At 37.9% G+C, this 25,769-nt stretch overlaps 2 protein-coding genes and 1 pseudogene across 21 annotated transcripts in view; 1 reads left to right on the forward strand and 2 right to left on the reverse strand.

Moving 5' to 3' along the window:
• Nucleotides 1-761: 761 nt before the first annotated feature.
• On the reverse strand, nt 762-13,389 carry Whamy (WHAMM and JMY related). 4 transcript variants are annotated; one of them, XR_010951313.1, is made up of 5 exons: nt 13,290-13,389; nt 6,978-7,235; nt 2,948-4,576; nt 2,644-2,872; nt 762-859 (listed from the first exon to the last, which is right to left on the reverse strand). XR_010951313.1 is itself a non-coding variant. In XM_067775959.1 (5 exons), exons 2-4 carry the CDS (start codon nt 7,206-7,208, stop codon nt 2,717-2,719), a joined length of 2,016 nt encoding a protein of 671 aa, XP_067632060.1. In that variant the 5' UTR covers nt 7,209-7,235; nt 13,290-13,389; the 3' UTR covers nt 765-859; nt 2,692-2,716. The 4 variants fall into 4 exon arrangements, 3 of the variants coding, with proteins under 3 accessions (XP_067632060.1, XP_067632059.1, XP_067632061.1); XM_067775959.1 differs by having other exon boundaries at nt 765-859; nt 2,692-2,872; XM_067775958.1 differs by lacking the exon at nt 762-859 and having other exon boundaries at nt 2,173-2,872.
• Nucleotides 8,118-25,148, reverse strand: LOC137246128 (uncharacterized; annotated as a pseudogene).
• Nucleotides 21,792-25,769, forward strand: part of E(Pc) (Enhancer of Polycomb) — an 82,928-nt gene continuing 78,950 nt past the window's right edge. For 2 of the 17 annotated variants that reach the window (XM_067775967.1, XM_067775972.1), the window contains exons 1-2: nt 21,792-22,191; nt 23,575-23,645. The gene's annotated coding sequence lies outside the window, so the exon portion shown is untranslated. The other 15 variants (XM_067775962.1, XM_067775963.1, XM_067775961.1 and 12 more) reach the window with 11 other exon arrangements.

Below are 25,769 nucleotides of genomic sequence, written 5' to 3' on the forward strand. Positions count from 1 at the left end.
TGCTCATCTCAGCTTAAGCGGCCAAAATCGCAGGTTAAACTCTGGTCAACTTTAACCGTAGTTTAAACTCGCACTAAAAAACCGGACCTAAGTAGTTTGTGTTGCGATTTTATTTAGTCCTTATTGCTTTTTCGCATTGCTTTCGTTTTCATTCCGTTTCGTCATGTATTTTATTTTTATTTTGTTACACTGGTCTATGCTAGCCGTGAGAATATTCCACCGTTAATGTCATGGTTCAACTATATGGTTGGCTCATCTGTACAGCAACAAATTATGTCTGTTCAAATTGTCAAAATCTGTGTATTGGTATTAGGCGAATGGAATGAAATGAAAACATCAAACAAACAGTTTTTGTGTGTGGTAAGAAAATGTTGTCAATCTGTTGGTTTCATTTTGAGTTTGCCATCACCTTTTGACAATCCCATCGATCATGCAATGATAAACAATAAAATCAGCCGATGAGATGACCCAACCACATAATTTAGCCATGGTTAATGTTTAAGAAAAAGTTATCGATGTCTTGCTGTTTTTACCTTTTTCCCAAGATATATAAAAATTGGCGAAACCAAAAAAAATGTATTATAAACATATTCCTAATTACCATCCAATATCCGGCCATCTTGTTACTCTTTATAATGTCGTAAATAAAGGCACGCCGTTGATCGGCTGTCAAGCAATCGATTTCATCCGATAAACCAGCTTTGCGCAGGTACAAACGCAGAGTTTCATCATTTCTGGTGCCATCGAGCTCAAAGTTATGTTTGAATTCCATCGCTTCGGCACCGTCTATGTGTTGAAAATGGTGCGGAGAACTTATAACTTTTCTATTCATTTTTGATTACGCCATAAAATTAGACACCTATTTATAAATAAAACCAGATAAATATGTTAAGAAGTAAAACGTATTACTCATATCGATGTTCTTTTATGTGGGCTTGAATTTTCTCTTTCGGAATGACGAAAGACGAGTACAAGAAATGTATTTTGTGACATTTTTATAGTCGTTCAGAAAAACTTTCTCAAATATGTGTAGTATCGAGACAATTTATGGAATAATGTTTCCATAGACTTATGAAATACGTGTTTTTTAAAACCACCCTAATGATCATACCTGGTATTAGCGTGTTCGATTAATCAACTTTTTTCCGAATCCGGTTTAAGGTTTAATAATCGACAGACGGATAAAAATTTTTTAATCGGTTGAAGCCACGCCCAGTTTTTATACACAGTGGACCGTCTGTCCTTCCGCTCGGCCGTTAACACGATAACTTGAGCAAAAACCGATATATCTTTACTAAACTTAGTTCACGTGATTATCTGAACTCACTTTATTTTGGTATTAAAAATGGGCGAAATCCTACTATGACCACGCCCACTTTTTCGATATCGGAAATTTCGCAAAATGAAAAAAATGACACAATTCTATACCAAATATGAAAAAGGGATGAAACATGGTGATCGGATTGGTTTTTGACGCAAAATATAACAAAAGAATATAACAAAAAAAACTTTGTAAAATGGGTGTGACATCTACCATATTAAATAGAAGAAAATGAAAGAGTTCTGCAGAGCGAAATAAAAAACCCTTGAAATCTTGGCAGGAACAGTATCGTGGTATTACATATATAAATAAATTATCGGTACCCGACAGATGATGTTCTGGGTCACCATGGTCCACATTTTGGTCGATATCTCGAAAACGCCATTACATATACAACTAAGTGCCACTCCCTTTTAAAACCCTCATTAATACCTTTAATTTGATACCCATATCGTACAAAGACATTACAGAGTCACCCCTGGTCCACCTTATGGCGATATCTCGAAAAGGTGTCCACCTATAGAACTAAGGCCCACTCCCTTTTGAAATACTCATTAACGCCTTTCATTCGATACCCATGTCATACAAACACATTCCATTTTCCTACATGGTGATTTTCCCTTATTTGACAAAGGATGAAGGAAAATCGTTCCAAAAAACGTCACCCTTGGTCTACAATTTGGTCGATATTTCCCAAACATATGTGATATGGAATTAAAAACCACGTATAAACCATCTACGAAACCCTACGAAACCAACACAACTAAGCTCTCAGCTGAGTATGTAATGTTCGGTTACACCCGAACTTAGCCTTCCTTACTTGTTCATTGTAAGTTTAAACTCTAGTCAATGTTGACTTGAGTTTAACCTAAAACATAAAATTTTGCTGCTCAACTTAGCTTAATCGGCCAAGGTGTCGAAGTTCAATTCTAGTCAGCTTTAACTGCGGTTTAAGCTCGCACTGAAAAAACCGGGCATGAGTTTAAAATTTACATTCACAAGGTCCCGGAACAAACAATCCTTTATGCTTCTCAAACCAGCTCTCGTCCCTTTTTATATTTTTTGAGCTGTAAAAGGCGAATTTACATAAACGCTTTGGTCGAGTTTCTTCGCTTTGACGCTTTGAAATAAACAAAGCATTTGTGTAAAACCGCCTGAAGTCCTTTTAACATAATTTTGTCTGCTATCCGAACAATAAAACTGTATAGCATACTTCTCGGTTCAAAATTATAAAAAATTCGACTTAATGGAAACGAGGATAGAGCTCAAAAGGACATTAGAAGAAATTAACTAACGAGACCAAAATAATGACTTTTTCATACACAAGCTCCATAATTAAGGTATGTATTTTATTTCGTATGGAAACGGACCCAGTCAAGTACGCATTCATTATTTTTAAGCCTGTGATTCATCGGGATTTTCGCCAGCATAGGGAATGTCTTTAGTATTCTTAACGCGACGTAATGTGATCCCCATTTTCAATTCGGAAAGAAAGTCGTTAGTCTTCGGCTTGTGTTCGTCGCGTGGTTCGATAACTTGCTTGTCAACTTTCTGAAAATGCAAAACAATTTATGCATATATGTATAAATTTTGAGTTATTTCTTGATTTGTAAAATTTGAAATTACCTTTAAAACGACACCTTTCCTTATGCTATCTAGCAAGGCACCGCGTTTATCGTCGCTGTTTTTAGCTGAAGCCTGAGCTACAGGGGTATCGGCGCTTCCATTCAGCGTGTACGGTGGGGGTGGTGATTGTGGTGGTACAGCAGTTTCACAGCGGCTATGATCTGTTCTATTTTGAATGTTTGGTGGTTGTGGCTGTGGTGGCGGCTGTGGAATGCCAGTAAAACCTGATGGTGGTGGTGAAGGCATCCGACCGCTTTCAATTTTAGACGCAGATCCCATAGCTGAAAGAGGAACATGTGGAAGCGGAGGGAAAAGAGGTGGCGGTATTGGTGGCGCATTTACAATGTACGGCAATTTCAAAGCTGGCTTTGGTGGGATTGGGGGCGGAGTTGGCCGGACAGATTTTTTTCCTTCAGCAAGTTTTGCGTATAAACCATTTCCAGCAGCTGGCTCCACCCTACGACCAATTGAATTAATCGGTTTTATTGTGGAATAAATATTTTCTTTAGGGCAAATAGTTATCTCTGGCTCTGATAGCAGTTCAGATCGCACAATGATCGTTTTTCCATACAAACTTTCATTAGTAACTCTATCACAATCACTTTTGTCATCGAGGCTTTCTAGACTTTGGTTGGAGGCACTTAAATTATTGATAGCCCTAACAAGGGATGGTGGTGGAAGTGTGGTATCAACTATTGTATACGACTTAATTGGTGGAGTTGGTGATGGTTTTCTACAGGTTAGCCTTGATTGCACTGAAAATTGTGCTGAATCTGCTTCTACCACCATATTTTTGCCATAAATATCTTCGATGGATGGAAACTCTGAAGGATCGGCAAATCGTTCAGATAAAAAATGCAAACTTGACTGTGAAGCCTCTAAAGCTTTTGCTTCCGAACTAGTAGGTGGCGATGGGGGAGTCGACGCTGATATCGTAGACCCACCTAGCGTAAATTCTGGCTCAGGGACGATAGTCGGCGGCGGTGGTGGAGGTGCATTCATCGTTTTTCTTGAACGTGAAACTCTTGCAGTGCTCGTCGCAATACGTCCATTATGTGTGGAAGAGCTGGTTTTTATAATATTCGATGAAGACTGACGGCGCTCCATAACATTATCATTACGCTTCAACGGCATCCATGTAAATTTTGATTGAACAATATTTTTAATAACATCTTCCTTACGCATGCCTTTTAAATCCTCCTCCTTGATACCGTGTTCTATCATATACTTTCTCAGAACATTATCATTAGTGGTCAGGCTTAAATCAAATGCGTTGCGCGTTCGATCCCTTGTCATATCGCCAGCCATGTGTTGAAAATTCATTGGTCCGCTGATTTCGTATTTAGAACCTTTCACGTTCGTTACAAACGTTGATGGTGAGGGAGGTGTGGGTGGTGCCGGCTCAGACCGTCGTGGCACAAATGGACTGCTTTTACCCAAACTATGAAGACTATGATTGGAGGAATACGAGCTTATTGTGGCATATTTGAGAGTTATAGGAGCGGAGAAATCGGTTTGTCGTCTCATTACAGGTGTAACGGGTACGGAACGTATATGTAAGGTGGTATTTGGTGGCGTTGGGTTTGGTAGTGTGAAATTGTCAGATGTTGATGTTATCATGGTGGATGGCTGAAAAAGAAAAGGTGTTGCTGAGATAATATCAAAAGCTATTTATAGCCGTAGATCACACTTTTCCTTTAAGATCAATTAAATGATATCAACGTCGCCAGAGCTAGACTGCTAAATATGTATATGATTCATTCACATTTCTAACAGGATTTTCTTCGCCTAGGTGGGGTTGTGGTGATAGCGTGGTCGCCTACCCCACCTAAGGTCCTGGGTTCGAGTCCTGGGTAAAGCAAAATCAAGAATCAAAGAAAGATTTTTCAGTTATATAAAAGTTTTTAGAAAAAGGCTTGGAAAACACTCCGAGTGTATTTTTGCCTTGAAAAGCTGCTCAGGGAAAAGTTATCTGCATTGAAAGTGCAGGTGAAATACTTAAATCCAGTGCAGTAGGAAAAATTAAAAACGAGCACAACGCAAATTGGAAGAAAAATCTCGGCCTTAATCTTCTCGCACGAAAATTGCAACAGGTATTTATTTTATTTATTTCAATTATCATCAATGTCTTCTAGCAAAAGATGTAGAAATCTTGCAGTTTCAACAGAGTTGCACTGCAATCACGTTTATGTTCGAAGAGTTTGTTTAATTGATATTAGCTGATAAGTTTCGTCGACATCTGGATATTTCCCATAGAGAGGCCAGCTAGGATACCTCGGGACAGTACAGCTTCAGGGATCAATGTAACCATCTTTGTTGGCAGCTAGTCTACCTTAAAGAGATAACAATCCAATGGGATCGATGTCTCGTTTTGCTGGATCCCAGAGCAATAATGGCATATATAAATATTGAAGACAACGAGTTTGTTCATTAGATAGCCAGACAAGGCTCTGAGGTGGATAACGAGGCAGACGGTTTCATACGACCAGCCCTCGGCTACCTCCTGAGGAAAATCGAGGAATAACTATCAGGCCTACGAACCGGCTATGGATCAATCACGATGATTGTGTGGTCTCAGTCTCAATGTCCTTTATGGCTAGATAATGAAGTAACAAGCTACCTCTTCAAACTAAACAAATCTGAAATGACAATTTTTACAGCCATCATCACAGGTCAATGTGCTATTGCACGGATACTTGGGTGGCATACATCAACAAGCCCTCTCTGTAGAAGCTGTGAGAATGAGGAGTTGATTCATCACTTTCTCTATTGAACCCCAGGACTGTAAGCAGGAACACTTACATTTTTAGGAAGGTGGATTTTTAGATCATATGGAAAAACGTTTGGTTTATTTAATCTAATTACATTGTATCTGGTTGGACGAATGCGCCCCACCCGTAAGTGTGGCAAGGCCCCATGCATGCCCTTTCAACCTAATGTAACAACATTATTCTAACCGTTGGCCTAGGAGTAGGGTGTATAAATTTCGATATCCCTTAGTTCTCATCATATTTTGTGTCATTACTTTGATCTTTGTGTAGTTTTAACTTTGGTTTAATTATTTTTTCGTTTCGTTTAGGTTCGGTAAGGTGCTTGACACGTTACCTTCCGTTTCGTTTTCCTAGTTTTTGTTTATGTTTTCGTATTTATCTTGTTCCCGTCTCTGTGTTATTTTGTTTCTGCTGTCATTTCGTTTCTATTATGTTTTTACCTCGTTTTCGATTTTTTTCGTACTTTGTGGTAAAGTTTTTGTTTCATTTCCATTTGGTTTCACTAACGTTTCCATTTCATATACGTTTCGTTTTCGCAATGATTTTTATGCGTTCCTTGCCATTCGCGCCGTTTGGTATGAACTTTCATTTTGTTTTCATTGAACTTTTATTTCATCAGTGCAAGTTTAAGCCTTGCCCTTTGTTCATAAAGTTTTGCTGCTCATCTCAGCTTAAGCGGCCAAAGTCGCAGGTTAAACTCTGGTCAACTTTAACCGTAGTTTAAACTCGCACTGAAAAACCGGACCTAAGTAGTTTGTGTTGCGATTTTATTTAATCCTTATTGCTTTTTCGCAATGCTTTCGTTTTCATTCCGTTTCGTCATGTATTTTATTTTTATTTTGTTACATTGGTCTATGCTAGCCGTGAGAATATTCCACCGTTAATGTCATGGTTCAACTATATGGTTGGCTCATCTGTACAGCAACAAATTATGTCTGTTCAAATTGTCAAAATCTGTGAATTGGTATTAGGCGAATGGAATGAAATGAAAACATCAAACAAGCAGTTTTTGTGTGTGGTAAGAAAATGTTGTCAATCTGTTGGTTTCATTTTGAGTGTGCCATCCCCTTTTGACAATCCCATCGATCATGCAATGATAAACAATAAAATCAGCCGATGAGATGAGCCAACCACATAATTTAGCCATGGTTAATGTTTAAGAAAAAGTTATCGATGTCTTGCTGTTTTTACCTTTTTCCCAAGATGTATAAAAATTGGCGAAACCAAAAAAAATGTATTATAAACATATTCCTAATTACCATCCAATATCCGGCCATCTTGTTACTCTTTATAATGTCGTAAATAAAGGCACGCCGCTGATCGGCTGTCAAACAATCGATTTCATCCGATAAACCAGCTTTGCGCAGGTACAAACGCAGAGTTTCATCATTTCCGGTGCCATCGAGCTCAAAGTTATGTTTGAATTCCATCGCTTCGGCACCGTCTATGTGTTGAAAATCGTTCGGAGAACTTATAACTTTTCTATTCATTTTTGATTACGCCATACAATTAGACACCTATTTATAAATAAAACCAGATAAATATGTTAAGAAGTAAAACGTATTACTCATATCGATGCTCTTTTATGTGGGCTTGAATTTTCTCTTTCGGAATGACGAAAGACGAGTACAAGAAATGTATTTTGTGACATTTTTATAGTCGTTCAGAAAAACTTTCTCAAATATGTGTAGTATCGAGACAATTTATGGAATAATGTTTCCATAGACTTATGAAATACGTGTTTTTTAAAACCACCCTAATGATCATACCTGGTAATTAGCGTGTTCGATTAATCAACTTTTTTCCGAATCCGGTTTAAGGTTTAATAATCGACAGACGGATAAACATTTTTTAATCTTGAGAAAGCCTGAACACATTAAATATAATTTAGTTTTTAAAAATTCGTTAAGTTAACTTGCCGTTCTGCAAGTGGGCTAGGTATTTACTAGGGCTGGAACTATCCGCATATTCGAATATCCGGATATCCATACGGATATCCGTTGACACGGATAAAATCCGGACGGCATGGATATCCGGTTAATATTCGTTTGTGAAACTATCCGGATATCCGGATTTATGAAGATCCGGTTAATAACCGTATTTTTGGATATCCAGTGAAAGCAATAAAATGATGTACCATATATGTTTATTTAACATTAATAATAATAAATTCGTGGGGCGTTTAAATCAATAAACAGTGAATACAAAAAAGGCTCGTATTGAGAAATACGTAATATGATGTTAAACTATTTTCTTCTTGTTCTGGTGTAAGAAACCAAGTGCCGATATCATTTCTCGACTCAAACAATTTCGTGTGGGACGAACTACGTTTTCCAGCAATTGAAAATACCCTTTCGGAAGCAGGTACCGCAAGATAGCTTTTGGCGATTTTCGCACATTTAATATATTCTTTCATGGTCTTGCAACCAATTGCCGGCACTGAGACTGTGGTTTATCTGTTCTTCGAATAAGTAGCGCTGAAACTCGTCTTCCTCCCTTGTGTCACGGACATTATCATTTAGGAGTATATCCATGGCCGTGAGATGGCTGTTTTCCGGAGCTTCTTCTTGGGCATTCATATCAGCAGTACCCATTTTATTGCACATTTTTTCCATATCATTTTTTATTGTGTTACGAAAAGCATCGGTCTCAACGTGCTTCAACTGTTTGAAACTCAGATCAAGACAACTCGCCATATGTGCAATACTGATATATTCCAGAGACGGATCTTCAATGTTTTCAAAAGAAAAACGTCTTCTCAAGTCAGCAGCTACTTTTTCTTTGAATATTTTTGCTATCCTCGTATCAGTGTTTTTGAATTGCAGATGCTTATTACTAATTTTATGAATGATGGGTTTTACTTTAGAAATTGTAATCTCGCTGTCACTGCTAAACACATTTGTCGCAATTTCGAAAGGGGTGAGTAAATCTATTAGAACATCAACTGCATCCCAGTCACTGTCCGAAATTGCGATATTTTGAGTGGCCTTGTTGAAAATTGAACGATCTTCTCTCTTTCCAACATGAAACATGTAAGGAAGGCTAAGTTCGGTTGTAACCGAACATTACATACTCAGTTAAGAGCTATGGAGACAATATAAGGGAAAATCACCTCGTAGTAAAATGAACATAGGGTAAACCTGGAAAGTATGACATGTGTATCAAATGGAAGGTATTAAAGAGTATTTTAAGAGGGAGTGGGCCATAGTTCTATAGATGGACGCCATTTAGGGATATCGCCATAACGGTGGACCAGGGCTGACTCTAGAATTTGTTCGTACGGTATGGGTATCAAATGAAAGGTGTTAATGAGTATTTTAAAAGGGAGTGGGTCTAAGATCTATAGGTGGACGCCTTTTCGAGATATCGCCATAAAGGTGGACCAGGGGTGACTCTAGAATTTGTTTGTACGATATGGGTATCAAATGAAAGGTGTTAATGAGTATTTTAAAAGGGAGTGGGCCTTACTTCTATGGATGGATGCCTTTTCGGAATATCGTTATAAAGGTGGGCCAGGGTTGACTCTAGAATGCTTTTGTACAATATGGGTATCAAACGAAAGGTGTTAATAAGTTTTTTAAAAGGGAATGGGCCTTAGTTCTATGGGTGGACGCCTTTTCTGGATATCGCCATAAACGTGGACCAGGGGTGACTCTAGGATGCGTTTGTACAATATGGGTATCAAATGAAAAGTGCTATTGAGTATTTTAAAAGGGAGTAAGCCTTAATTCTATGGGTGGACGCCTTTTCGAGACATTGCCATAAAGGTGGACCAGGGGTGACTCCAGAATGCTTTTGTACAATATGGGTATCAAACTAAAGGTGTTAATAAGTATTTTAAAAGGGAATGGGCCTTAGTTCTATGGGTGGACGCCTTTTCGAAATATCAACATAAACGTGGACCAGGGGTGACTCTAGAATGCTTTTGTACAATATGGGTATCAAACGAAAGGTGTTAATAAGTATTTTAAAAGGGAGTGGGCCTTAGTTCTATGGGTGGACGCCTTTTCGAGATATAGCCATAAAGGTGGATCAGGAGTGACTCTAGAATTTTTTTGTACGATATGAGTATCAAATGAAAGGTGTTAATGAGTATTTTAAAGGGGAGTGGGCCTTAGTTCTATAGGTGAACGCCTTTTCGAGATATCGCCATAAAGGTGGACCAGGGGTGACTCTAGAATTTGTTTGTACGATATGGGTATCAAACAAAAGGTGATAATGAGTATTTTAAAAGGGAGTGGGCCTTAGTTCTATAGGTGGACGCCTTTTCGAGATATCGCCATAAAGGTGGACCAGGGGTGACTCTAGAATGCTTTTGTACAATATGGGTATCAAACGAAAGGTGTTAATAAGTATTTTAAAAGGGAGTGGGCCTTAGTTCTATGGGTGGACGCCTTTTCGAGATATCGCCATAAAGGTGGATCAGGAGTGACTCTAGAATTTTTTTGTACGATATGGGTATCAAATTAAAGGTATTAATGAGGGTGACCGCTAATTTATTTATATATGTAATACCACGAACAGTTATCCTTCCAAGATTCCAAGGGCTTTTGAATTCACCCTGCAAAACTTTTTCATTTTCTCCTACTTAATATGGTAGGTGTAACACCCATTTTACAAAGTTTTTTTCTAAAGTTATATTTTGCGTCAATAGACCAATCCAATTACCATGTGTCATCCCTTTTTTCGTATTTGGTATAGAATTATGGCATTTTTTTCATTTTTAGTAATTTTCGATATCGAAAAAGTGGGCGTGGTCATAGTCGGATTTCGTTCATTTTTCATACCAAGATAAAGTGAGTTCAAGAAAACACGTGAACTAAGTTCATCAGATATGCCGATTTGTGCTCAAGTTATCGTGTTAACGGCCATGCGGAAGGACAGACGGACGACTGTGTATAAAATCTGAGCGTGGCTTCAACCGATTTCGCCCTTTTTCACAGAAAACAGTTATCGTCCTAGAATCTAAGCCTCTACCAAATTTCACAAGCAGTGGTAATGTTTTGTCGACATATGGCATTAAAAGTATCCTAGACAAAGTAAATGAAAAAGGGCGGAGCCACGCCCATTTTGAAAATTTCTTTTATTTTTGTATTTTGTTGCACCATATCATTACTGGAGTTGAATGTTGACATAATTTACTTATATACTGTAATGATATTAACTTTTCTTTTTAAATTTGACTTAAAAAAATTTTTTTTCAAAAAGTGGGCGTGGTCGTTCTCCGATTTTGCTAATTTTTAATAAGCATACATATAGTAATAAGAGTAACGTTTTTGACAAATTTCATCATGATATCTTCAACCAATGCCAAATTACAGCTTGCAAAACTTCTAAATTACCTTCTTTTAAAGTGGGCGGTGCCACGCCCATTGTCCAAACCTTTACTAGTTTTCTATTCTGCGTCATAAGTTCAACTCACCTACCAAGTTTCATCGCTTTATCCGTCTTTGGTAATGAATTATCGCACTTGTTCGGTTTTTCGAAATTTTCGATATCGAAAAAGTGGGCGTGGTTATAGTCCGATATCGTTCATTTTAAATCTGAGATGAGTGCCCAGGAACCTACATACCAAATTTCATCAAGATACCTCAAAATTTACTCAAGTTATCGTGTTAACGGACGGACGGACGGACATGCCTCAATCGAATTTTTTTTCGATACTGATGATTTTGATATATGGAAGTCTATATCTATCTCGATTCCTTTATACCTGTACAACCAACCGTTATCCAATCAAAGTTAATATACTCTGTGAGATCTGCTCAACTGAGTATAAATAACTGAATTCCATCTAGTTGGACAACTTTGGATTAGTTTCTTAATTGTCTTTTCAGTTTGTATTAAATATTTCTCGGGAACATATGTACGTTTACTCGAATGATTGAAACTCATCACCATTTTCCAAACCTTTTGGATGACTCCCAACATTCCGGTAGTTTCATTCCTAAATTAGCACTCAATTGAAGTGTATGTGCACTGCATGGATGACTGGTTATGTCAGGAACAGCATTTGTTATATTTTTCGCGTTGTCGTGTACAATAGTTGTGACTTTTTCTTGATATCCCATTCTTCCATGCCATCTCGAAGCGGGTCTTCTAAATTCTCAGCTGTGTGGCTTTCAGTCATTTCTTCGGTGAGCAAATTAAAAGAGCGAGGAGTCCAATTAGAGTTTAAATAATGCGCTGTAAGTCGCATATAGGATTGAGTGGCTCTTGATGTCCAGCAATGAGTTTATATCAGATGCTGAACATTCTTAACTTTCTCTATTTCACGCTTATGCATGGCTTGAATTCTAACGGAAATTGTTTTGCGACAAGGAATTACATACTCTGGTTCGAGGACATTAACAAACTTCTTGAATCCATCACATTTCACCAATGAAATAAGTCAACAGCAATCATATTAGCCAAGGCTTGTGTTATTATCTCTTGACGTTCTTTGTACATATACTTATTGCGAACAGTTTGAGCTACGCGTGATGTTCCAACTTTCTTCATTGGGGGCTACTTGGCTTATATTCTGGCGCAGATTCAGGGAGAAAAGCTGCGTCCATACCGTTCCCTTGAAGATGGAAAAACCGATAGTGGTTCCATAGACTTGATGTCGATCCTTAGCATTTTTTCACAATATAAACAAATGGCACTGTTCTTACTTTCACTTTTTTGGAAAGATCCCAAATCTTGCTGACCATTTTAGCACTCACTATTCGTTTAAATTGACGCTTTGTGAAATTGTTTATGTTTGTAGAATTGTAGCTTTTTAATTTTGGACGTTAATTTAATAATCTACAAACATATTTTGTGAATAATTTTTCAATGTTTGCTTCGTTCAATTCTCATATGCAGATATTCAACTTTTATATTCCAGAATCCGGACATACGGATATCCGGATTTTCCATTTAACATTCGAACAGCGGATTTTTTGCTTAGCTATCCGGTTATTCGAATATCCGGTTTATCCGGATAGTCGAAAAATCCGGATGCAGTTCACAGCCCTAGTACTTACTTATTTATTTAAAATTTAAAAAAAATTACTGCCATGCTCGTATGTAATTTTCTGTGACGTTTTAATTAACAAAGTCTAAAACCCAGTTAATAGAAGAAAAAACCTGTTATGCGGTATTCGATTTTAATTTGAAAAAATTCATTCCTAAAATATACACGAAACCAGAGTCAATCACGCTAATATTTATCAACATCAGTGTGCAACCAATACAGACGAAACCTTAATTGATTAATCATCTTAAGACCATCGATAAGAATTCTACATAAATAGGGCCTACAGATTGGGCAAAATAAATATACCATGAATGGTTAGTTAAACGGTGATTCACTTTGCTTAATAACTTTTTTGTTACGACTAGTTCCTTAAAATGACCTTGGGATTTGAAAATTCTGCAGTATTTGTGTTCTAAACGCAACTTATATATAGCAAGTCTAAATTTCATTTGACCTCACGGTAGTACATATTTATATTTGCATCCACTGCAAATATTGAAAAATTATAATATTGTTCTATGAATCATCGGCTATAACCAGGTAATAAACCAAATTACTTATCGTATACCTTATATATGCTGTTTTTAACTGTACACCCCAAATTTTGTTTAATTTAAGAAAGAATGCTTAAATTACTTTATGTGCACACGTCCTGAGTTTAAAAATTCGACTGACTTCTATTTCACAATAAGAATTATCAGTTCCTTCGATATTTCATATACATATCTTAAGTTATCAGTTTATTCACATAGTATTCGCTATTGTGCCTTTTAACTTTGTGAGAGTTGTGTACCTACTTCTATTTATTGACTCGTATGAATTTTATCTACTTCTCTCTGTTATTGTTATTTTTTTTATATGCATATTTTTTACATAGGTGAAATTGCTTATCAACGCTGGCATAGCTGGTGTACGACTCACACCCAAAGCTCACCAATAGTAAAAATATAGCTCTAGAAATATACATATTGTAACGAATTTAGGGAAATTCCACTTACTCCAAACCTTCTGCTAACGTTCGAATCGCTAAATTGTTGAATAAATAACTCCAATATTCAATAATGCAAAATGGTCTTTATTAGACTACTTTGGGAGTACTTCACAATAACACTTATACTTTACAACTAATTGCGTCTTTAAATCAAACGGCTTAGTTATGCCTCAGCTTGTGCTGCTTTTAACCTCTCGGTTTCCTCGTTCACCCATTTCTCTTGAGGTCTAGTAATTTCGTGAACTACTTGCTTGTTTACCAGCTATATACATGTATATTTGTAGTTTGTACTACTTCGGCTGATGATGACATGCGTTTGTGAGTATCTCTCTGCTGCCTTGTATGTATGTGTGTACATGGTAATTGATTTGTTTACGTGAATGTACGACTGCTGTGAGCGGCTGCTTAGTATCGGCTTAGTGATGGTAGTATCGCTTAGTGATAATAATATTCGTCACAATATGCAAGCAGCTATTGTGCAGATATGACTACCTCCAAAGATTACCATTACTTCATTCAATTGCCTTTTATTCGATACCCATTACGAATATTTGAGTGTAGCTATACATAAGCCAACACTTTGATCGATATCTGCAAATTTTTTCAGATGTGGTCCATGTTTAACCATGTTATGAACATTAATATTCATATAAAATAAAAATAAATGTAAGGCGCGATAACCTCCGAAGAGATCTAAGGCCGAGCTTCTCTTCCAATTTGCGTCGTGCTCCTTTGATTTTCCCTACAAATTGGCCGGACGGGACCTACATGTTTTATGCCGGCTCCGATCGGCATCTGCAAGGCAGATAAGTTTTCACTGAGAGCTTTTCGTGGCAGAAATACACCCGGAGCGCTTACCAAATACTGCCGAGGGGCGACCCCGCGTAGAAAAATTGTCTTCTCATTGAAAAACATTATTTCTAAAATTTTGATGTTGCTTTGCCCGGGGTGTGAACCCAGGGCATAAGGTGTGGTAGGCGGAGCACACTACCATCACACCACGGTGGCCGCCATATTCATATGGTTGATATTATTTGTATGGTCCGGGTTTTCAATCGCTCTCTCTGAAACCAATTTGATTATCATATCGTAAATCAATTCAATATGCCATACCCATCAATCACAGTCTCTAAAATTACAGATATTTTGGTTGCCTAATCGGATCAGTAGGATTGTTATCGATTCGATGCACAGTATAATCCCATTACATAATTTTTGGCTAGGTTTCTAACCTCTCTCTAATCGGTCCTTAACTTCAAAATTTTTTGAGATCTACATACCTTATGAAAGATATTTGTTGATCGTGTCCATTTTTTCATCAATATTCCCGACATTTTAGAACTTATTCAAATAAGGGTAGACTCACAGTCAAAAATATGATGTACTATAATTTAGCTGAGCAAAGAATTGCCAATTAGGTTAGCTAGCAACTTAAAGTTAAAACCTTTTAATATAAATTCCTATGAACACACTTGATTTAGACTATGACTACGGCCCAATAAACTATTAGCACTCGATAATAACGTTCCGAAGTATACTCATTTGTGTCCTGTATTTTAACAACACTTTTCTAATAAATTTGGGGACTCTAACCCTTTTATACTAGATTTTTTAAACTTAATATCGTCGGTCCCATGGAAGACTAGCACGTTTCAAATTCTCACGGAAGAGTAGGACGATTCGTGTTGACGTGGAAAACTATCAAAGTTCGTTGTTCGCGTGGAAAACTAGCACATTTCAGTTGTTTGCGTTTAAGACAAACACAGTTCGATAAGAAAAACTGAAGTTGAGATATGTAGGGTCGTGCTAATATTTTTTTCAAATAATAATAAAATGTATGTTATTGGTTTGCGGCGAGGGAGCTAATGTCTTCTCTAGGAAATTTGAGGTTAGTAAAAAATGCTTTGTTATTTATGTACCAATATACAGCGACGCGGGAGCTGGTGTTTTCTTTGACCAAATTGAGGTGTCGCTGTCAGTTTGTCTTCCCAACTCGCCTAGTATCTTCCAAGCGGAATCTTTGCGTATTGAGAGGGCCTGTTATACTCCTGCCGTAGGGCTTGGAACGCTCAGTGCACTCATTACTTCATATAAGGCCGTCAGCAGCTGCAGGAGGTCGCTTCAAGCCACAGCTGACTTTGCAAATACAACACTTCAGGAAGTTGCTATATGTTCGGTAAAATATATCAACAGGTTCATTGATCGAACGTTTTCTATACCCTGAACAAATTTCAAATTTATGTGCAATAAAGCTGCATTGAATGTACGTTAGACTGGGTCGATTTATTAACCGATATCGCGCCATCGATTTTTCAATAGGATTTGGGCTCAGGAAAAAAAGTTCCACTACGCATACCCAAAAAAATTATTTTCGAGGCTGCGAAAAAAAAAATGGCGAATGGGTAAATTTTTCGACCAAAACACTCCCCAAAACCCTGAAAATATATATTTTTTTTTTGTTCAAAAACTTTTATCGCCAAAGTTTTTACAACAGTTTCTTGTAATAAAGAATTAAAATTAAAACACCTTATAGTCGTTTTATATACGACTATATATAAACGACTATAAGGTGTTTTAATTTTAATTCTATATTGTGTGAGTCGTTTACCGCTCTATATTAATTATTTAAAAGTTTTTTGAAAAAAAAAAAAAAAAATTTGTTGGGTTTTAGGGAGTGTTTTGGTCGAAAAATTTACCCTTTCGCCATTTTTTTCGCAGTGGAATTTTTTTTCCTGAGCCCAAATCCTATCGAAAAATTGATGGCGCGATATCGGTTAACTTTCGTCCATACAAATTGACCCAAGTTAATGTACATATCTGTGATCATATGTATACCCCATGGCAATCATAATGGCTGCGCTTGATCCTGGAAGTAACTAAAGTAGTTTGGAATAGAAATGAGAGATCGTGGGATGGTACCTATTGCATTTTTAATTTTTATCAATTAGCTTTCTTAAGAAGCATGGTTGTTTTAAATAGACGTCTATCTCTAGTAATATGCTCCAACTTTTTAACGATTGATAATTGCCGCCCGATTATTATTGGAAATTATAGTCAGTTTAATAATGCAATACGGTAGAAAAGTCTCGCAATCGCGAATTCTGGGACCGTATTAAGTTTTATGATCCGAGATCGAAACTCATTTTTTTTTAAATCACAATAGTTCTGTTGTTGTGTTAGCAGTGCTTCGCCCCATGCAATGCGTGCGACCAACCATAAATTGTTATCAAAGTCCTCTAACGGGATTCCAAGGGAACTAGCACTTTCAACATGGGTAGACCATAGGGAAGTTGTTGTTAAAGGCGTAGCTTCCACATAACAATTGAGAAGATGGTCGGTGTCATGTGGGGACACAGCGCACGCAGGACAACGATTACGTATGTCGACGTTGATCCGTTTACAGTATCCAGAAAGAAGTTGGGCCTTGGTCCAAGGCCTCTTTGTATTTGTCTGGATCAAACGGCCGTGTTAGAACATACAGGATTTCATCATATTGTTTATGGAGATGGTCCCTTAACCCTTTTGGGGGCGTAGCTGGATCAAACAGTTGTTTGTCAGGGTGTCCAAGTTTGTGACAAATAAGCAAATACTGTCTGCATTTCGTTATGCTCTTCAATATTGAGCTTTTTGGCTTCGCTACGTAGGTGATGTTCAGGGGTCATAAGAGGACATCGCGTGGCAGTTCTGAGTGCAGCATTTTGACAGGTCTGCAGCCCTTTCGAGTGTGTGTTTTTAAGACCAGGCGACCAAACTGTTGGCGGGTAGCACATGAGCAGCCGGCCATTTGCAACGTTTCTTTATCTTTTCCTCAAGTGCTGCCGGCAAGCGTGTTGGTGATTTTGTGGCGGCTTTGTACTTAAGATAAAATTTCGATGTTATACACCTTGATGGTGAGAGTATTATCGAACGTTATCCTTCAGATCTTTGGGGACTGATGGTCGGTAGCGTAACAACATAGACGTGAACGTGAAATATTTGCGTCATCTGTTCCTTCCACGTAGTAAACAGAGTGGCCGTGGATTTGGCCGGTGATAATACCAGGCCGCGCAGGGTGGGGTCAGAATATACCCGCGGTAGGTATGCCTGTCGTAAGAGGCGACTAAAATACCAGATTCAAGGGGCTGTGTAGCGCAACCCTGCAGGTTGCCAGCGCAACATATAGCTTCTCCAAACCCAATTGTCAACCTCACCTATCCGCGGCGAATCCTGTTTCACTAACAGACGAGGCTCTGGCGACCCTAAGCTCCTTATGGAACTTGGGGTTGGGGAGGGAGGGGATGGCCTGAAGGTTTAATGTGGCCACATAAATCGTTCCCGAGATGGTCGGGCCAGCACCTTAATGGTGCTGTGGTACCGGAGCGTACCGGATCTGTATCCGGCAAAGGACCATCACATCGATAACACTCCCCAAAGCCTTCGGGGAGCAACCTTATCGCTAGAACAACAACAACAACAACAGGGATCAGGACGGTTTCCAATGCCCTTGCTACTGTCGAAAGGCGTGATATCGGTCGATAAGACTCGCCGCCAATAGCAGGTTTCCAAGGCTTTAGTAGGTGAACTATCCTCAGCGCCCTGGTTTTTTAGCATTGGCATGGATATTCCGTCTGAGCCTATTGATTAAGAGAGCTTGGTGTTTTTAATGGCTTGTTCAACCTCTGTGGGGGTGATGGTAATGGGTGACACATCGAGTTTGTGTTTATGTGCCCGTCTGTTTGAACGATGTCTGGCGTTGTCTACTCAAGGATGCATTACAAATTGGCGGCAAAAAGCGTCCACGCATTTTTTTGAGTCCTACAAAGTTTTTTCGTCAAAGGCGATGGATATTTTATTATTGTGTTTTGTCGGGGGAGACAATGATTTGACGGTTGACCACAATTTACGAACACTGGCAGAGGGGTTGCAGTTTTTTAAATGCCCTTCCTATTTGGCATGTTTTAGTTCATTTATCAGCCACATAATACCCAAGTTGAGATTCCTTACGTGAGCATATCTAGGGTCAAGTTGTCACGTTCTCTTTGCAGGTTTGCAGCTTCGTCCGGAAAATTGGGTATGATTTCAGGTTTTCAACCGGACGAGATTAAGCGTGTCGAAACTGAATCGAATACGTTACGGAGCGCACGCTCGCATTACCGTACATCAGTTGGAATAGGGAGAGCAGCAAAATTTTGATTAGCTTTTTTAAAATAAATAAAAATCCGCTTTTCAGAGGGCATAAAACAGGCATGCTTAACCAACGAAACGATATCATTTCGTTACGATAATCAACGTTAATAAACGAAACGAAGTCATTTCGTTTCGTTTATTAACGTTAAGATCGTCAATTAACGAAATGATTTCGTTTCGTTTTCTGCCATATCAAAACGAAATCAAATCGTTTATGTTGATTATTAATTTCAAACTATGCTGGCAAAGCTGATTGATGGCGGAGTCATTAAAGGTGAAAGCATTATCCAAGCCGATTGCAACTTTTCTCATGAATTTTGACAGTACGAACATTTCTCAGAGTATTTTTGACATTACCACCAACGAATTAAACAAACAAATTACATAGAGTTTGTGTGTGTATGTGCGCTCGTTGTTGCCACCTTACGGCTTCACCATGGCTATAGCATTGCCAGCATAATTCAAACATAAAGTATCACGTTTTCGTTAACGTTTTTAACGTTAACGAAAGCTTTTCGTTTCGGTTAAAAACGAGATACAATTTATCTTGATAATTTCTTTATCGATAATATTTCGAAGTGTTTCAACGGAAACGGTGGAAATTTTTTGATAAACGATTAGCTTAACGTTAAGGTGCATCCCTGGCATAAAATTAGCTGGTCGCTGTATTGAAAGTAGTATGGGCAAGTGGTCAGATGCTAAAGTAAGTATCGAGTGCTATTCGACGCAGTTTATGAGCCCTGCGCTGACAATGTATGTAAATGTTTGGCGAGCTTTCTTAGTTACCAGCGATTCGGTTGCGGGCATCGCCATTCATCGTGCAGAAAGTCGTACTCTTTATATGCTGTGCTAGCTGCATACCTCTGCTGTCGACTGACAAGCTGGAAAGCCATAGGTCGTGGTGTGCGTTGAAATCACCGAGAATAAGACGGTAGCCACTTGGATACCAGGTGCCAGGAGGAATATAGATGTTAATTATTTCTAGATCAACATCACCTGACCGTATGGTTATGCCTTGACTTTCTAAGGTTTCGTCCCTGCGGCTGATGTTGGTTGAAATAGACTAAATTTCACGTGTGTTGGTTGATAATGACAAGGCCTCCACCATTACCCCTTGTGCGATCTTCGGAGCTCTGATATGGCAGTTAGCTTTGTTTCTTGAATTGCGTCTGTGGATATTATTCTAATTCATGTAATCAATTGCAAAAGCTGACATAGTCATAACCAAATTTTTACTTATCCATATCAATTGGCATCAGTTATTGGTGTCTTATCCTAAAAATCGTAAAATTTTCATAAAAATGAAGAGAACGCAAAAAATTACAAACATATTCCACAAACAATAAGTCTCTTAGTCAAACCGTATCCGAAACAATAAATAAAATATACAAAAAGTTAATAAATGTTTGGTTGGCTATGGTATGGTCGGAGCTAGGGCGTTATGGTATGGCACCATTGATCAATTAAGGGCGTATTAATGGTGACTTATAACCATAAAGCCATAAACAGATAAAACAGCTGATCGAACCTACCTTATGGAAATCAATGTAATCGATTAATGGTGCCATACCATCCATTACGCTAACGCCATAACCGTACCAAAGCCAACCAATTGGTTTTTGGTTTCTCGTCATATCCATAACCTAAAAATATTTGAGTTGGTGAATTTAATAACTGTTTGTAGATTTTATTCTTTGTTTTGTATACGTTATGACTAAGAGACTTACTTTTTTGTGGAATATGTTTTGTAATTTTTTGCGTTTTCTTCATTTTTATGAAATTTTCACGATTTTTAGGATAAGGCACCATTAATCGATCACATTGGAGATGGTTATGGATATGGGTATGGTTACGACTATGGCGTTAGGGTTAAGGAAATTGAATTAGCCTTTTAAATCTGCGATCCTTTCGGTTAACCTGTTAAACTTAATTGCAGAATTCTGTAGTGCAAGAGGGGTTAGAGATAGCTGAACACAGGTTAAAGGATTTAGGCTTTGTCGTGAATGGGTGAAAATGCTTTTCAGTAACTGATCGTAAAACGTAGTACGATCTCAGTTCACGGAATACGTAATCTGGGCTCAGAGTCGTCTAGGTGTATTCGGATGTTGACCCAGTTAACAGATTTTAATTGATATTAGGACCTAACCAAAGAAAGGAGAGAGCGAATGGAATAGACCAAAAAAGTACCAGTTTTAGACCAAACGCATGTAGGTGGCAGTCTGGTCAGGATTTCAAGTATTCACAATATCGAAAAAATATCCCATAAACTGAAGTGACTGTGCTTTTAGTGTAATTGTACACTTGCATCACGTTTTAAACAATAATTCATTTAAAAGTGCAATTCTAGATGCGATTTCTCTTGCAATTAAAAATTTGTAAATCAATGTAAAATATGCAATATTAGCCGTGTTTTTTTATACGTATACGTTTACGTTTGCGCGTGAAAAAAAACGCCTATCCTCGCTTAGATAATGCTTAGGAGACCCATCTAGCAGCAGTGGTTAAATAACTAGCTACAGCCACAGGGTGTACCGAAAACGGGAGACACAACCCTCTGATGGCTATAGGGTATAACATATAGCTAAATCAGTTGCGATGAATTGTGCACACACATAGAATACATAGAATTAGTATAGAGGGTGAAACAAAAACACATTTCAGTTACATCTGAGTATAATGCGTATTGAAATTTAGTAGTACACATTTTATGCGCAGCAATTTCAGAGGTGTATTTAAAGTTTGAAGCTTAGCAGTCCATATAAAATTTAAGCGTATAGACGTTTACGTGTAAAAAAAACACGGCTATTAAAAAATTTCGTTAAAAAGTGTACCACCCTGTGGTGGTGTGTTCAACTACACTCTTTGGCGCTGAATAAACTTTTCGAACATTCAGTACAACTAGCAAGCATAAATTTTTAAGAAATTCAAGCCTAATCTTTACTGACACCTAAAGAAAATTAATTTTTATAATTTCTTATTAATTTTCTCCATTTTCTGCAACTTGACATGCCCATTTTAACATATTTAATACACCTTAATGAAGTGTTTTAATTTTGACCGTTTCGCAAATAGTACTGCAACTCCGAAAGCATTCGGAAACATTTTGCTAGAGCCGCCATTACGTTCAGTGAAGAACGTGCCCCCTGTGAAAAACTCGTGTCGTTGCACAATTGCCAACGGATTTTAGCGAAAAAAGTGGAAATTATTTCACAAATTTATCATCAAATTGCAATTAACTACTGCGCAAAGTGCTTCACATATAAAATATGTGAAAATTGCAGAGTTTAAGCGCAGAAAATATCTTGTGAAAAAAGTATAAATTTATCGAATTTGATCGATTTAGGTGAAAAATTTTTTCATGGTATTCGCCATTTACCCGACCTGAAAAATGATGGTCATGCTCCTTTTTTCTCGCTCGCACGCGAACCATTTGGCGCGAGTGTGAAAGAGAGCTCAAATGTGTATACAATTCTGGGCGCATATGGCATTTCGTGTTGATAGTACGAGCTGTGTGTTCGGTGTACGGCTGTGTGTGTATGCTTTGTGCACACGCGAAACGGTGCTTAGCCCAGCTAAATTGGTATAGCTATAGCTGATTCATATAAACGCTGCGAGTTTTCGGCGCATATATATGTATGTATCGGATTGTATGTGGGTTTTGCTTGGCATTATCTTTATTTCAAACTTGTACACAGCGCGCGATTTTGTTTTTGGACAAACATATTTGATATGTTAGGTAGCTGCAACGTGCTGTAGGTATTTTGTGTTTGCAAAAGGGTGTGTTAGTATGTGTATTGGTTTGTCTGAAGGGTTTGCGCGGTGTAAAGATTTAGTTTCGAAATTTCGGACTCATTGTGTGAGCAGCAACGCTGAATATATTTGCGGAATATTATAATTTCGGTAAAATGCTGGATGGCTTAGTGCGCGTGTGCGAGAAAGAGTTGAAAAGAGTGCATGTATCCACACACATAGCAGAAATTCGGAATTATATGCGTGAACAACGTGCTCGACGTTTTTTTTAGCACGTTTTTTGTTTTCTTCTTTGGCTCTGTTCGATTTTATCAATTTTTATTTAATATACCAGCGCGTGTGTGCAAGTGGGACAAATAGTTACACCGTATATAGTTTACATCCTTTTCACTTTTGCATTTGTACATATTTGTTTTATGTCGTTGGAACGCGCGAACGCTGACGAGCACGCCGACGACGACTTTGTCTTCCGCCATTGTGGCTTACATGCCAAAACCACGCTATTCCATGGAATTTGTAAATTTTATTTTCAATTTGTGCTAAAAATTGCTGTATTCAAAGTTAAAAGAATAAATAAAAGTGGATTACACAGTGTACAAATTTGTTTAATTGCATTTTGGAGAGAATGGAAGAACGTTTTTGTGCTTAATTCATGACATGCATGTTTTTCGTATTTTCGTCAAGGCGTTCGTTTTTCTGTAATTTACGTGTTTTTTCAGAGCTACGCTTGCTTGAAGCGAATATTTGTGAATTCGCCGGATAGTTTTGTTTTGATGAATTCGCCGTGGTATATTGCGTGGCGTCGTCGCGTCATCGTGTTTTTTTTGTGCCTTGTATGAATTGTTTTTGTGCGCCTGAAAGGGAAAAAAATGGTTATTGGTGGGCGGTTGGCAGGGCGCTTTGTTGTAGTGACTATGTATGTTTTGTTTTTTTCTAATTACTACAGCCGTGTACATTTTATGCGCGATAACAACAATCAGCCAAAAGCCAGCAAACAATTTTTGGAAATAATTGATAGTAAGTGATAGGCGCGCGCTGTTGAAATACATGTGTTGTTGCTTGATAGCTGTCACTTTGTCAATTCGCCCAGAAAACACATGCAAAGCAAATGAAGAAATGTGCATGCTACAACAAATGCAATTAATAAAAATTTCAAATAAATGACAGTGTAGTCTGGATATACTGAACTAATTTCTGCAAGGCCTGTTCACAGTATCCAGGTTGTTCACTATATTAAGATTGACATTTTTTTTTTAACTTAGTTTATTAGCTTTAAATTCATGTTTGTTTATGTAACCAAACAGATTATTTGTATAAAATTATGTTTTGAAAAATACATATTGAAAGAACTGACGAATAGATGTTTCCTTTTTGTGCTCGGAAATTTACTTTTGGACCGCTTTTTCGCCTATACTTTTCAGTACTAATATGCCAGCATAGTCAGTGGTATTAGCTTCAGCCCATGCGATAGCTATATCGAAGCTTTTAATGGCTTCAGTAGCTTTTATTGAATGTCCGATCTGTCCTTCGCCTTGGCTGATATCACTAGATTCTTCAGTATCCATGGCATAATTATCTAAATCAATTTCTTCGTCAACTTGGATTGAATTCCCTTTCTCAATATCTTGTTCAGTGTTTCCTAAAACAAATAATGGTCACATACAAACTTAATTAACAGGTGCTTGTCAAGAGCGTGAATAAAATTACCTCCGGTAATACAATTTGCAGCAGACCCTGTATATCATGAACTTCTTTACACATTTCCTGCAATATTTTTTGACGAAATAAGCTCAAAGGAATATCATCGTCTTCATTCTTGCTTTAATTTTCTTCTGTAGTATTTAAGCATTCTAATAAAGGCTCCCAACATTTTACTATTACATTTGCCTTCAGCTGATTCCAAGTCAGCATTAAAAATGATACAGCATCCTTTAAAGTTAAATGTTTTAGAAATTGTTGTGATGTCATCCTTTCATACAGCTGAATGCAGGCGACGCTTTTTGTAATACAGCTTAGTTAGGCGAATCACATTTTGATCCATAGGCTGAATTAAAGGCGATACATTTGGAGGAATATAAATCAGGAATATGGACCCATCAGCAGTTTTAAGTTGCATCTTCTGGTGGATGGCAAGGGGCGTTATCAAACAAAAGGATAGCTTTGGCTGGTAATCCTTTCTGTAGTAAATGCTTTTGAACCTGATATCAATTAAAAACGAATAAATACTCTGCAAAAATGTCAGGTGTTGCATTATAAATGTACCTGAGGGACGAAGCAATGGTGAAACCATTCTCTGAAAATGTTGGTAGTCATCCATGCATTCTTAGAGTTCCAAGAGTCTACCGGGATGTAATAAGCCTTAAAAGAGCGCGGCTTCTTAGCATGCCCAATTATTAACGATTTTACTTTATGCTGGCTAGTTGCGTTTATGAACGCACGAAAAGTAATTCTGGCCTTTTCTGCTTTTCTCCCCGGGGCTGATTTTTCCGTTTGACTGACCTACGTTCTTTCAGGAAGCATTTTCCAAAACAAGCCGGTCTCGTCCGCGCTATATACTTGGTCCTCGCAAAACTTAAATTCGTAAATAATGTTTCTGAGTTTATGGTTAAAAAAATCAGATGCCTGGATATCCTATGAAAGTTTCTCGCCACACACTTTTACAATTCGCATTCCAAAGCGAGTTTTAAATTCAGATAACCAACCGGGGCTGACATGAAAGCTACCTTCTTTTTCCATAAATTCGGCGTGCAGCTTCATTGTTTTTTTCTTAAGCATTTCTCAGTAACTGGACAATTTCGTGTCGTTGAGCTATAAACCACTTGTATAACATCTCCATGCGGGGACACTAGCCTGTTGTAAGAGTCTTTCGCTTAGATGCTCCGACTGCCTGGTGGGATTTAATACTACGAGCTCATTTTTTTATTTCCGAAACTGTTGATTTGGCCACACCATAAATCTTTGCTAAGGATGAAACACTAGCACCTTTCTCGTGTTTTTGAGCTATTTCAAGGTTTTGCTTTAATGGACGGAATTTCCTCACAGGCATGATAACAGTTAATTTATTAGCACATAAAGACTTTTAAGAGCACATAAAACAGTACACATTCAGTCAGAAGCCGACAAGAGACAAATAAAGACTGA

This window comes from Eurosta solidaginis, chromosome 3 (genome assembly GCF_040869045.1).
Source record: "Eurosta solidaginis isolate ZX-2024a chromosome 3, ASM4086904v1, whole genome shotgun sequence".
Classification (NCBI taxonomy): domain Eukaryota; kingdom Metazoa; phylum Arthropoda; class Insecta; order Diptera; family Tephritidae; genus Eurosta; species Eurosta solidaginis.

Bases quoted from the DNA above. Each gene is read 5' to 3' on its own strand.
- Whamy (XM_067775959.1), bottom strand. From the start codon at position 7,208: ATGAATAGAAAAGTTATAAGTTCTCCGAACGATTTTCAACACATAGAC. The intron at 4,577-6,977 runs GTAATTAGGAAT...TTTCTTTTTCAG, and splicing joins AGATGGCCGGATATTGGATG to CCATCCACCATGATAACATC. The intron at 2,873-2,947 runs GTAATTTCAAAT...TTGCATTTTCAG, and splicing joins GGAAAGGTGTCGTTTTAAAG to AAAGTTGACAAGCAAGTTAT.